General features: G+C 32.0%; 1 protein-coding gene across 3 annotated transcripts in view; it reads left to right on the forward strand.

Annotated features, from left to right (window-relative positions):
* Positions 1-14,120, forward strand: part of LOC137403662 (uncharacterized) — a 109,719-nt gene that overhangs the window by 46,455 nt on the left and 49,144 nt on the right. Inside the window, exons 1-2 of one of the 3 annotated variants that reach the window (XM_068089653.1) lie at positions 1,002-1,033; positions 1,515-1,703. In XM_068089653.1, the coding sequence (XP_067945754.1) occupies positions 1,013-1,033; positions 1,515-1,703 (210 nt within the window). In that variant the 5' untranslated portion in view covers positions 1,002-1,012. Of the gene's footprint in view, positions 1-1,001; positions 1,034-1,514; positions 1,704-14,120 lie in introns of those variants that run through there. The other 2 variants (XM_068089655.1, XM_068089656.1) reach the window with 2 other exon arrangements.

Genomic DNA, 14,120 nt, shown 5'->3' on the forward strand with positions numbered 1-14,120 from the left:
ATATATATATTTATATATATATATTTATATATATTCATATATTCATATATATATATTCACATATTCATATATATATATGATATTCACATATTCATGTATTTATATATATATATATATATATATATATATATATATATATATATATATATATATTTATATATATATAATATATATATACTTTTTCAATATATATGAATATATATATATATTTATATATATATATAACTATATAACTATAAATATATATATTTATATATATTTATATTGATATCGGTACCGATATCGGTATCGGAATCGGTATCTTCCTCCTGCGCAATACACAATATTAACACTTATTAGAGTACATTTTGCAATGTCTTAGGCTATTTGCTTATTGAGTCTTTTTCTGAACAAAGATTCTATCATACCACCACTGTTAGTGTATTGTATTTCATGTGTACATAGTTCAGAAACCTCTTTATGACTACTCATGTCTGTATAAGTAGGAGAGTTATTCCGCTAGGATGTAGTTCTGTCATGACCAACTTTATTAGTGTTCAAAAAAGCACTATCAAAATCATGGCAAACAGAGCTTTTTGGGGGAGGTATTCGGCAAATATCTTCCTGATGAACTTGTAGAAAAAAAGATTTCTTGTGTTAAAGAACTTTGAATCATAAAAAAAATTATTTTTATTACTCTAATAACGTTAACTGGCATAATGAGGTAAAGGCTACTTATTTGAAATTTTTCAGTCAACTATCCTGGTGGTTTGGAGGTCTCTGATTTATATACACAGTGAGTTAAAAATACCAGCTAATGAGTTAATGCGCTTGACAAGAGAAGAAGACTCTCAGTAAAACCTGATATAAGCTCCAGCCAATCGGATGAGATTCCAAGAAGCATAATAAGCATAAATCATTATCCAGTATTAACACGCCATATATAGTAGAGCCAATCTAGTTGAGTCTTCTAGGAGTATAAAACTGTAGACCATCTGATCACCAGTCAGTTTTGGGATAAACAGCCTGCAGGATGGATGGCGAAAAAAGCTTAGTAAGTGTTCATATACTATTTTATTGGCAATAATTTTATTTCAAACAGAAATGTTTGGCAAATTAGTTTGCAGAGCAATCAAAATAGAGCAACAGCTAACCAATCAAATAAATGGTTCATAACATCAGAAATAATCAGCGCTAAGCCTCGAATTTTAGCCTTCCCAAGTAAAGGTTTCGTTACGTGTTGCTTGCGTAGTGTTTAAATGAAAATAATAAAGTTGTTATGATATAGCCTCATGTTTGTTATGCTTGTGAATATGCGTTCAGAGGTTTCTTTTCAACAAACTTATTTATGTATTATGAAAAATAGATTTGCAAGTGAAAACTAATGAAGCCAACAATATTCTTCAAAAATTTAGTAAATAAATTCAAAAAGTTTAAAAGTATTTATTGGTTTCCTTGTCACAAAAGAATTTTAAAGCAGAATAATGGTATCGATTTGTGAGCTGAAGGAATAAGCACATGCTTATTGTCTTTAGATGGCGCCACAGAGGAGCAAGTTTCCCTTCCAAGGTGTGGCTTTGTTAGTACTAAGTTTTCTACTAACTGGCACAGTGGGTGGTCTGATCTACTTATCTATCCATGGCCAAGCTAGTTGCCAGCCTCAGCAAAAGGCTAAAACTGTAGACATAGAAGCTGATGTGACAGTAACATCTGGAAGTAATGAGGTAATCAATACTTTAAAGATGTACAATATGACTTCACAATCTCAGTATTTCACCCTTAAACTAAGCATAGATTAAGTTACATGTAACAACTATTTAGAGTGTAAATGCTTCTGAAACTTTATTCTAAGTGAAGTGTTACTTCTGTCAGAAAGAAGAACACATCAGTTACGACCAGAACTCAAGAGTTGCTTACTACAAGGGAGCTGATGGCTCTTTCGACGTTGATGACTTTAGCAAAGTAAATTTTTAAGTAATATCAATCATTTGATATATATTGATATGTAATTTTATTGGCAGTAAATTCACTTCAAATAGAAGTGTTTTACAGATTATGCTATACAACAATCATAAAACAAAAAAGGCAACAGTTAGCCACTAAAATCGAATAAATAATTTAACATGAAAATTATAGTGTATAAATTGCCTTTCTCTGCTGAGAGAACAGATATTAGGTGGAACAGTGTTAAAGCAGCTAGCAATGATATTTTCAAAATACAGTGAAACATGGATAACTCAAACTTCACTGGACCAAGCAAAAGTGTTTGAGTTATCAGAGCGTTCAAGTTATCAGAGCACAGTCACAAGTGAATGTATTTATCAGTAGATACATATACAAACTACATGTATATATAAAACTAAAGTATAGGTTGTTTGTTGTAAGTTAAAGGGCATCTGATGTGGAGTTTTAAAGTATTTATCAGAAAGTGTAGATATTTTTATACACTTGCGATTTGTGTGTTGTTTTAGGTGATGTGACTGCCAGAACTTTTTTAGATTAAAATTCGCAAAACCTAATCGCGCTTAAAACGCTCAGAAGACATTTTTTCTTCTGAGTGTTTTACTCGAGATCAATTTTGTCAATTTTAATCTTAAAACGTCTTGTCAGTCACATCACCTAAAACTGCAAACAAATCTCAGCCCAATAGAAAAATATCTATTCTTTCTGATAATTTTTAAAACTGGACATAAGTAAACATTCATGACCAATGCAAAAAAGCATGCTTTACATCTGATCAGTTGCTTCATTTAAAAAACTTATCGAGTGTAGTCTGTGACAAAGTATTTTTTTGACAAAAATCAACAGTGTGACTTATTGTAGAAATAGATTTTAAACAGTTATTATAGTCTTTAAAAACTTGTTAGTCTTTTCTAACAAAATTGGCCCATCGATAGGTACGCCTTCACTGCGCACTTGTCTAAACCAAGTCAATAATACACCATCCAAATCATCGTGCGACGTTGAACGATCTCTTAGCCTTGATGAATTTTGGTCACATAACAATCTTATTCTTTCTTTTTGTTTAATCCATGTTGACACTGTACTTTTTGGAAGATTTTCTCTTTTTGATAATGCTGATAGCTTTTGTCCTGCTTCGATTTCCTCGAGTACTTTAAGTTTGTCAAAAGGTTTCCACGCTTTTCTTTGCTTGTGTGATGCCATCGTAAAGTGGATGTCCGTTGTAGCGGATGCCAAGCCACGAGCCTATTTGTGACATTTTATCTTTATGTATCCGCATATAATCACTGTTACAATATGTATTTTGCATGCTGTGTCTATCTTTATTAAATTTTTATCGCTATTACCTTCTAGCATTTATAGCTTAGCCGTAACTAAGCGAACGTCTTAGCGACCCTATTAATCATTTTTATACGATTTCTTTTTCGGTTCCATTATACGGTACGGGGGAAATTGTATGTACACTATACGCGTATAAAAAGCGCTTTTGTTAAGAAAGCAGAGTGGTCTCAGCTCCGCGACTAGTGGAAACTCCTTCGAAACAAATTGAACGGAAACCACGTTTGTGAATTCGGCAAAAAACTGTTCGAGATAACGGTGCCAAGGTCGAGTTATATAGAGCCATTTATCATTGCGTGGGAACGGACCAAGCAAATCCATTTGAGTTAACCATGTGTTCGATATATCCGAGGGCGAGTTATCCATGTTTCACTGTAGTTGCTAAATGTTGTATGCAATTTGTTCATTAAATTTTTTCATTAAAATATAGGATGCTTTAAATTAAAAACGTGGTTTAAAACAATACACAAAAACTAAGAACTTTAATAGAAAGGTGTGATTATCTTGACTAAAAGATTTTGATGCCATTGCAAGATTTAATTGTGAACCAAATATTATCCTTTCATGTCATGCGCTTTGTGCAAATAATTTTTATTGAATTTGTTTTTATTTCAACCTTTCATCTACGCAATAAAAAAATTTTTTTTTCAACATGGTACCCGTGTACTGCCATAGTGTTAACAGCGTTAACATATTTCGTGCTAACAGCACTAAAGATGGCAATCACCAGCATTCAAAGTAGCAGCCTACACACTTCATGCAATCAAATACAGAGTTAATTGTTGTGTTGTCTTTAGTTTGATATTTCTGTTCTGCAATACTCTTCTTTGTGTTTGAAAATAACTAAAAAGTCATGTGAAAAGTATAAATCTGATGGACTTTTTTAAAGATGTTATTATTAATGATATTATTATAAATGTTGTTATTATTATATTATTACAGCATGTAGTTATTGTAATAATTATCATCATTACTTATCTCCCTTTTGTCAAAGGTCAGTGCAATAATGTAGGTTTTTTATGAAGATAACAAAGTTGTTTAACAAAGCAGCGTAACAAATATCAGGCTTCAAGTAGAAAAACCATAGATTTTAGTATGAATGAAGATAAATGCCATAATAAATAATAGGAAAACTATATTAGATAGTTTCAAAAAACAGGAATTATAAAGTTGAATGTGTCTCATTGTAATATTATAATCAATGAGTGACTAGTTTTAATATAATAACAACAGTAAACATTGAAAAGGCCATTGACCATATACTACGCTGGCTTCTCATACTTGAGTCTTTTAACACATACTAAGTATTGAGTTTCTTTTACAGGGAATTCATGTCATCAGGGCACCAGGGAACAAGGTTTGTTACGTGATTCCTGTAGAAGCCAATTCAAACTCTCATCAAGGGTTTGAGTCTTTTCTCCATAATTCCAACCATGGAGCGGTTCAGGTTAATGGCTCAGTAGAAACTAATGTTGAAATTTTACCTGGAAAGATTGAGGACCCCAGTTTCATACCTGATGGAGCCCATGAAGAGTGTACCAATGGCTACCGGTGGATGGTCATAACAAGTTCTGCATCAGCTGGTAAGTACCTTGCGTTCGTACCTTTTGGGTAATGACTACTCTCACCTGTATTGTATTTTCAGCCTTATATTACACTGTTGTCTCATTCAGTAGCTTTTTTAATTACTTAACCCGGCTCTACTTTTTTATAATCAACCTTTTTTCTCTCAAGGTTATGTGGTTTGAACGCTTCCAATAATAATCCTTCTCCATATTATTGGGTAGCTTTTTTTAATACTTGAGATCGTGATTTTAGTTTTTACATTCTATTTTAGATTTCTATTAAGTTTGCATCACTATTTAAGAGTTAAATATTTTTGCAGATAATGGCAAGGTGAAGAGGGAAGTCGAAGATAGACTTGAATGCACATACTGCTATGTTTTCTACAAAGATACCTTATACGAGAGCTGCTTCGTAATCACCGTGTTTGATTTTTGTCACGTTGTCTACCCAGAAGGTGAACGACCCGACTGGCTAATTGATAGTATATATGATGATAGTATATATAATTGATAGTATCTTATAATTGAATCCTAACTATTGACATTTTATCTAAGAATAGTTGATTGTCAAACCATAACAACTATTTGATTTACGTTGTGTGAAGATACCATATTATTTTGCTAATACTAATTAACATCCATTATGCATCCAAATATGCTTTGACACATTTCATCTAATATTTTGTTTCAAGGGTTAACTTTTATTTTAGTTTGTGATAATATATGCACGGGTTCATTACAAGACGAGCATGACCAGTCCACAATAAGAAATGACAATATTAACAAACGTACAGTATTCAGAGTTTCATAACTGATGGATAATTTTAAATAAATAGTTATTCATTGAAATATGTTGTCTGGCAGAGGCTAAGCATTAATGCTAGTAATCACTGTGAAGCAAATCGGTTAAATACAGCCTTAGATGTTGTCATATGTAGTAGAAGATGGTTGTGTATTATCAGATACTGTCACACTTGGGTATATCTACTCTTATACAGTAACACTTGACTTTATCTTATCATATACACTAACAATTGACTTTATCTCATCATATACTGTAACAATAGACTTTATCTCATTATATACTGTAACACTTGACTTTATCTCCTCATATACTGCAACACTTGACTATATCTCATCATACACTGTAACAATTGACTATATCTCATCATATACTGTAACAATTGACTTTATCTCATCATATACTGTAACAATTGATTATGTCTCATCTTATACTGTAACAATTGGCTTTATCTCATCATATACTGTAACAATTGATTATGTCTCATCTTATACTGTAGCAATTGACTTTATCTCATCAGATACTGTAACACTTGACTTTATCCCATCATATACTGCAACACTTGACTATATCTCATCATATACTGTAACAATTGACTATATCTCATCATATACTGTAACAATTGACTTTATCTCATCATATACTGTAACAATTGATTATGTCTCATCTTATACTGTAACAATTGGCTTTATCTCATCATATACTGTAACAATTGATTATGTCTCATCTTATACTGTAGCAATTGACTTTATCTCATCAGATACTGTAACACTTGACTTTATCCCATCATATACTGTAACACTTGATTATGTCTCATCGTAAACTGTACACTTGACTATATTTTATCATAGACTTGGTTATATCTTTTCATATACCATAACACGTGACTATGTCTTATCCCATCTGAACACTCTATACATATGTATATATATAATTTATATATATATAATAAATATATAAATTATATATACCAATTATATAATAAATACATACATTATATATTATATATATATCATATTTATATACATATATACAATATATGTATATATATTATATATATGTATATTATATATATTACATATATATTACATATATATTACATATATATGATATATATGTTTATATATATATATATATATATGTATATATATGTCATATGATATATATGTATATATACATATATATGTGTATATATATGATATATATATTTGTATATATATACATATATATATATATGTATATATATCATATATATACATGTATATATATACATATATATATATAAATCATATATATACATATATATGTATATATATACGTATATATATATATATATATATATATATATATATATATATATATATATATATACGAAATCTTATATGTTGACTTCACTTAAAATATTGTCATGTAACTCGGTATTTACAATAGCTTTTTTGCACTGACACTACTCATGGTAAGAATATGGTGCTATCATGCCTTGTGTCAGGTGTCAATATCTAGTTCAGTTTAGTTAAAGAGCCATTGTCAACTTGCAGACTCAGCAAATTGCCATTCATGACCACAACATTCATCGACTACTTTAATTAAAGCAAAGAATAAATAAGTCTGTGTCAAAAAACCTTGTAATCCGCAGCCATTAATACTGCAAAACAACTGTAATAAACCATGCTACATGACTGCACATTGTACAGTCATGTACATGATTGTACATTGTACAGTTATGTTCATAACTGTATAACCTTGGACATTGACGTGCACATTTATGTACATGCACATATATGTACAGGTATGTATATATACATTGACTTTTGTGAAGAGAAGATCGTGACCCGAGTCCAAATTTCTCGTATGTTCGTCTAATATTTAGGCTCAAGGAGTTGAGCATTTGAAAGCAGTTTCACTGAACATCCAGTTGGGCATCAATATAACTATCATCAATATTCTATAATCAAAATGGGCTTAAAAATGGTAAAGTTTGCAAGGTTCACAGCAAAGTCCAATATGGCGTGAACTCGTAGATGGCTACCCCATGTTGCAAGTGTAAACACTTGCAATTTGGCGTAAGACAATGGGTAATGGTAAAGTCAAAGGTAAAGCAAGTCAATGGGTTTGGCCTATAATTAAAAACTTTCAGCAGCCTTCCTGGAGTGAATCACCATTTGCCTCACCTGATGTCTAAGGTTTGCAAGCTGCCAGTGAAAATAACTCGTGGTAATGAGGCAAAACTACATTGGAAAAGATGAATGCTATGAGAATAGCTAATTTATTGTACATGAAAAAATCTAATTGCTAAAAGCTATTTATGGGTAACATATATTTGATGATCAATTTCTTTAAAATTTGAGAAAGGACCACTGTTTTTGACCTTCATTATAGGCCTGGTACAATTTACAAGTGTCACCCATTTCTTTGACACAAATAGGGAAGTTCTCCTTTCAGTGTGTGGCTTTAGCTTTTTTCAGCTTGTTACTACTAGTTGGCATTGTGGGTGGTCTGAGCTCTACGAATATAGATTAGCTCACCTACATTGACATATGTATTCAGAAATAGTCAAATGGCCAGAGAGCTTAGGCGGTGGACGCCGGGCCTGGTTTGATTGTTTTTGCCAATCAAAAAAGCACTAAGTCTTGACATTGGCATTGTTGGCTAGCCAATAATCAAAGATAATAGATTGGTATATTTCTGCCTGTAAAAACTCAAAAAATCTAATACCGGCAGTATTTATAGACACCCATGCATTTTTTTAAACTGTGTAGTAAGCATTCACAGTAAAGCAGGTTAAACTGATAATTTGTATTGTACAAAGAGCCATCTGTCTGTCTGTTTGTCGGTATGTCCAAAGCCATGATTGGATGTTGGGTAAAAGGATTGAGCTGATTAAGGTAATTGTAATGGGATTTGTACACTCAACCATCAGCTTCGTAGACTGAAATGGTAACCCGTATACCGATTGTTCACAAAGAACATGTACTAGCCCTTTGGCAGCCCTATGCCTCGTGACAGGTTGCCATATGTAATAACTATGTACAAACTTATTCTTAGCTCAGAAAGATTGTTTTGTGGTGAAGATGGTAGCGTGCTTTGCTGAAAGCTGAGGATTGCAGTTTGATTTTGGGACACTGCAATCTTGTTTTACAATGTTTTTAGCGTGGCTTCAGAGAGGTGGATGGAAATGGCTTTTAGTAGCTGATTTTTAGCTGAATGCCTAATTTATTGACGTTTTATGGCAGTTCAACTGGGCAGGAAAACTCGTGACACATTTTTGTTCTTAAAATAATCAGTTTCTACCTATGCACAGAATGCCAAATCACTCTTATGTGTTAGTTATAACTTATTATTTGTCAACTTAAGGCCTGTTTTCCTCTTTGTAGGTTTGAGCACCGCCTGAGACTGTCACGGGTATGACTTTTTAAAAATAGAACCTATTATGTGACAACACCTCTGGTTCTTCGATTTTGCATGACTTAAAGATGCACTTGCACAACATTTTGGTAAATTCTATCAGAAGGTATTTTTACTTTTTACCATTTGTGATTGTTTTTGATGTTTGAGGTTATCTGATTGCCGGGATGTTTCAAGAATAAAATCGATAAAATTTGGTTGCAATAAAACGCTCAGATCAAGTGAAAGTATGATTATGACATCTATAGTTGCAAGAGACTGACAGAATAGAGACTTGTAATACTGCAATTTGAACATAATAGCTCATATCAACTAAAGCAGGAGTTTCCAACCTGGGGTACAACTACCTCTGGGGGTACATTTTAGAAATCTAGGGAGTACAATTCAAGTTATAAGCCTTATAAACTTTTGGTTTGTTTGTCTTTAATTATTAATAACTTTGCTGAAACCACTGCTATAGAGCTATTATTGGTATCATTTTAAAGCCACTTAGTTTTGCCATTCAGACAAACTTAAGCATGAATGATACAATGCTTATTATGGTTGTAAGTAGACAGAGCCGGCTCAGCGGGTAGAGCTTTGTGTCATGGCATAACATTAAGCTAATGGAGCTTTGTGTCATGACATAAGGTCTGGTAGAGTTTTGTGTCGTGACATAACGTCTAGCTGGTAAAGCTTTTTGTCATGACATAACATCCAGCTGCTTATCAAACTACACCCATAGAGTTATCTGCCCCTAGATTGATAACTGGTTTCCGGTGCCAACAAGGAGCGTTTAGGCCACGCCCCTTTTTTGTGCTAGTCAGTCGTAGTGATTGACTAGATCAATAACATCAGCCATGAGAATGGTTAAACAAGGATCATGAATTTCCACAGTTAAGATAGTAATTAATGTTCATATTAAAGAAATGATGATTATAGTTTATTACTCTAATATATGCTTATTATTTAAAGCAATTCAATACCTACCAGAGATCGTTAAACATATTATGGAAATGTTTAATTTTCCATATCCATTTCCATAAACATAAATATTTCCAAAATTTTAGGGAAATGGATATTGAAATTTTGTTTTAGAAATATGGAAATGGTATGGAAATGGAAATAATATGGAAATTAATTATGGAAATGCTATGGAAATGGAAATAATATGAAAATGAAGTAGGGAAATGTTATGGAAATAATATGGAAATTAATTATGGAAATGTTATGGAAATACTATGGGAATGAAGTATGGAAATTTTATGGAAATAATATGGAAACGAATTAGGGAAATGTTATGGAAATGGAATTAACATGAAAATGAATTATGGAAATTGTATGGAAATGGAAATAATATGGAAATGTATTATGGAAATGGAAATAATATGGAAATGAAGTAGGGAAATGTTATGGAAATGGAAATAATATGGAAATGAATTATTGAAATGTTATGGAAATGGAAATGAATTATGGAAGTGTTATGGAAATGGAAATAATATAGAAATGAATTATGGAAATGTTATAGAAATGGAAATAATATGGAAATGAAGTAGGGAAATGTTATGGAAATAGAAATAATATGGAAATGAATTATGGAAGTGTTATGGAAATGGAAATAGTATAGAAATGAATTATGGAAATGTTATGGAAATGGAAATAATATGGAAATAAATTATGGAAATTTTATGGAAATGGAATTAATATGGGAATGAAGTAAGGAAATGTTATGGAAATGGAAATAATATGGAAAAGAATTATGGAAATGGAAATTGTGACATACACGTAATCCCTGATACCTACATGACTTGCAAAGGCACTGAATAGATAGAGTTACGTAAGTGAGTTATTGCAATCAGTTACACATAGATAAAATAGATAGTCATACTGGGGTTATATTACATTAGTGTGATGGGAAGTTAATTGACTGCCATTAACTATGAGCTATACTACCCGAGTTGCCCGAGTAATAAAAAAGTCTTTGGACAGAAACTTTATTTTTATATAACATTTACCATTCTTACTTCTAAACTTCATATCATGAGAAAATATTTTTAAGCAGTTCAAATGAATTAAGAGGAAAAAGAAAACAACTGTAAAAGTTTTCAAGCTTTTTCAAACTACAACTTTTAAATTTCATATCATAAAAGAAGTGTTTTGTTGAAATAAATTAGGAAAAAAAATAAAACTGTAAATGTGTTTAAATGTAAAATAATTAGCAAGTAATGGTTAAATATAGTCTGTTTAGCTATGATTACAATAAAAAATTATTTAATAAATAAGGTAATAAAAAAGTCTATTTTACTTTTATATAATTATAATTTAGTATAATTAAGTATAATTTATTTTTATTTAACATATAACAACATTTGCCACTTTAACTTTCAAACTACATATTATGAGAAGTGTTTTGTGTAATTGAAATAAATAAAGAGAAGAGAAAATAAAAACAACTGTAAATGTTTTCAAGCTTTTTCAAACAACTACAACTTTTAAATTTCATATCATGAAAGAAGTTTTTTGTTGAAATGAATTAGGAAGAAAAATGAAACTCCAAATGTGTTTAAATGTAAATGTGAAATAATTAGCAAGTAATGGCTGAATATAATCTGTTTAGCTATTATTACAATAAAAAATTATTTAATAAATAACCCTTTGGAACCCAAATACAAATATACACGAACTAAATTTATTTCCTTTTGAATTTAAAACAGGGAAGGGTCAATTTAGCTACAAAAACCAAAGTTTTGGCTCACCCACTATTAGAATGGATTCGGCAGGATGTAACATATATGTAACATTGGGCTTTGGGGTCACAATTGCTTTTATTTACAATAAATTAAACATAAAATAATCTGAACGTAAATTGTTGTCAAATGTAGGCTTACTAAATGTATAATATCAATTGCCAAAGCTTTTGGCCAAAATAAGACCATTATTTAGTGTAGTACTCCAGAAAATAGTTTCGATCTCCAACATAACACAGCTTGACATTACATTTAGTACATGTGTTTGTTGTCAGGTTTGACTGGCACAGCTTGCACCTCCCTCACTTTTCAACACTGTGTGGCCAATGAGAGTAGCCATCAAAGCGAATATCCACACCTGTTTCTGATCGCATTTGACATGTTTTTATCTTCTGTGGTGCTTCATCTAGAGAAGTTGGTGGGCGCCAAGGTTTGGACGCATCAACATTTATGAGTGCTGCTGCTACTGCCGCCTGAAACCGTCTTCTCATCATCATTTTTATTTCCGAACCTCCAACCAGTCTATAGTTTCTCTTGTACATGCACCATGCATTGATGAGGCAAATTATCAGCATATACCAGAACAGATAAGTGTACCAGCGTTTGGATCAAAAAGCGAAGCGATATCGGGCAAGAAATCCATCTAACAGATCCACACCACCCATGTGTCTATTATAGTCATTGATGACAGCCGTTTGCGGAACAATGACGCTTACTTTGTTTTTCTTGTCCCATCTTTTTGCTTCCCCAATAGGCTCAACTCCAGTTTGACTAGAGAGCAAAGCTACAGCTTTATTGTCATATCAGCAGACGGCAGATATGTTCCTGACCTCTTCAACACTGTGATCATAGCTTCTGCAGCCAAGTTTTTTGAGTGTTTTTTTGTCCTTTAGTTTGCACCCGTGAAGCCGATTTGATTGCACTGTACCGGTGTACAGCATTCCTCATTCATTTATCTTTCTGATTAGAGAAAGACTAGTGAACAGGTTGTCAGCATAAATTTTTTATCGATAATTTTGCTGGAGAGTAGAAGTGAGCTTATGGATAACGTCAGTCACCTGTCCCAACTCGGCTCCATACATATACAGCCCCCCATGTGTGGAGGCTGTATATCATTGGAGTAACTGATTGCATTAACTCACTTACTTAACACTATCTATTCAGGGCCTTTGCAAGGGATGTAGCTATTGAATTGCTTTAAATAATAAGCGTATATTAGAGTAATAAACTATAATCATCATTTCTTTAATATGAGCAATAATTACCATCTTAACTGTGGAAATTCATGATCATTCTCATGGCTGATGTTGTTGTTCTGTCAATCACTATGACCGACTAGCACAAAAAAGGGGCGTGGCCTAAACGCTCCTTGTTGGCACCAGAAACGCTCGTGCTCTTGAAGGCACAGTTATCACTTTAGGGGGAGATAACTCTATGATTACACCCCACAAGTGGTAGGCTAACAGCTCACTTCCTGATGATCGGTGAGTTTACTAACAGCTCTGGCCTTTCACTAGTGGTAATCTTGTTACGTTCTATTTCCAACCAAGCTCGCCATATTTACCAGCAGTGTTAGTTTTTGCAATAAAATTGAAAATATTAATACAAATTATATTATAGTATTCCAAAGTTCATTGTAGTATAAGATTAAAATCAATAAAATTTGGTCACAATTAAAACGCTCAGATCAAGTGAAAGTGTGATTATGACATCTATAGTTGCAAGAGACTGACAGAATAGAGACTTGTAATGCTGCAACTTGAACATAATAGCTGATATCAACAAAAGTAATGATAACAACTAGTGATGTCATTTCCCATGAATTTTTCTACCGAGCGTTTTAATTGCGATGAAGTTTTGTCAACTTTAATCTTGAAATCATGGCAGTCAGATCACCTCACAAATCAAAAACAATCTCGAACGATAAAAAATATTGATGCTTTCTGATAAAATCAGCTAACAGTTTGTGAGGGTTCATCTCTAACTAGAGACATAGTTTATAGTTTTCTGTTCAGGTTGTGGATAGAAAAAAGAATTATTGTTATTACTAACAATTTACAAAAAAAATGAACTGTTTTGTTACTACATGCTCGGTGTGTCAGTATGTGAATATATATATATATCTTATTTTTATAAATAAATACAAACAAATAAACACATTAATATTTATATTTTCCATTATAAAATGAACAATTATCTATGCAAAACAAAAGATCTGAATCGGTTTCTGAATCAGATTATTTTTCAATAAGAATCGGTATCTCGGATCAGTATTTGAATCAGCTGGTGATGTCAGAATCGGGGCATTTCTAGTTTAAGTGTAGCTGTGAAACCATTAGCAAA

This window comes from Watersipora subatra, chromosome 9 (genome assembly GCF_963576615.1).
Source record: "Watersipora subatra chromosome 9, tzWatSuba1.1, whole genome shotgun sequence".
NCBI classification, from domain to species: domain Eukaryota; kingdom Metazoa; phylum Bryozoa; class Gymnolaemata; order Cheilostomatida; family Watersiporidae; genus Watersipora; species Watersipora subatra.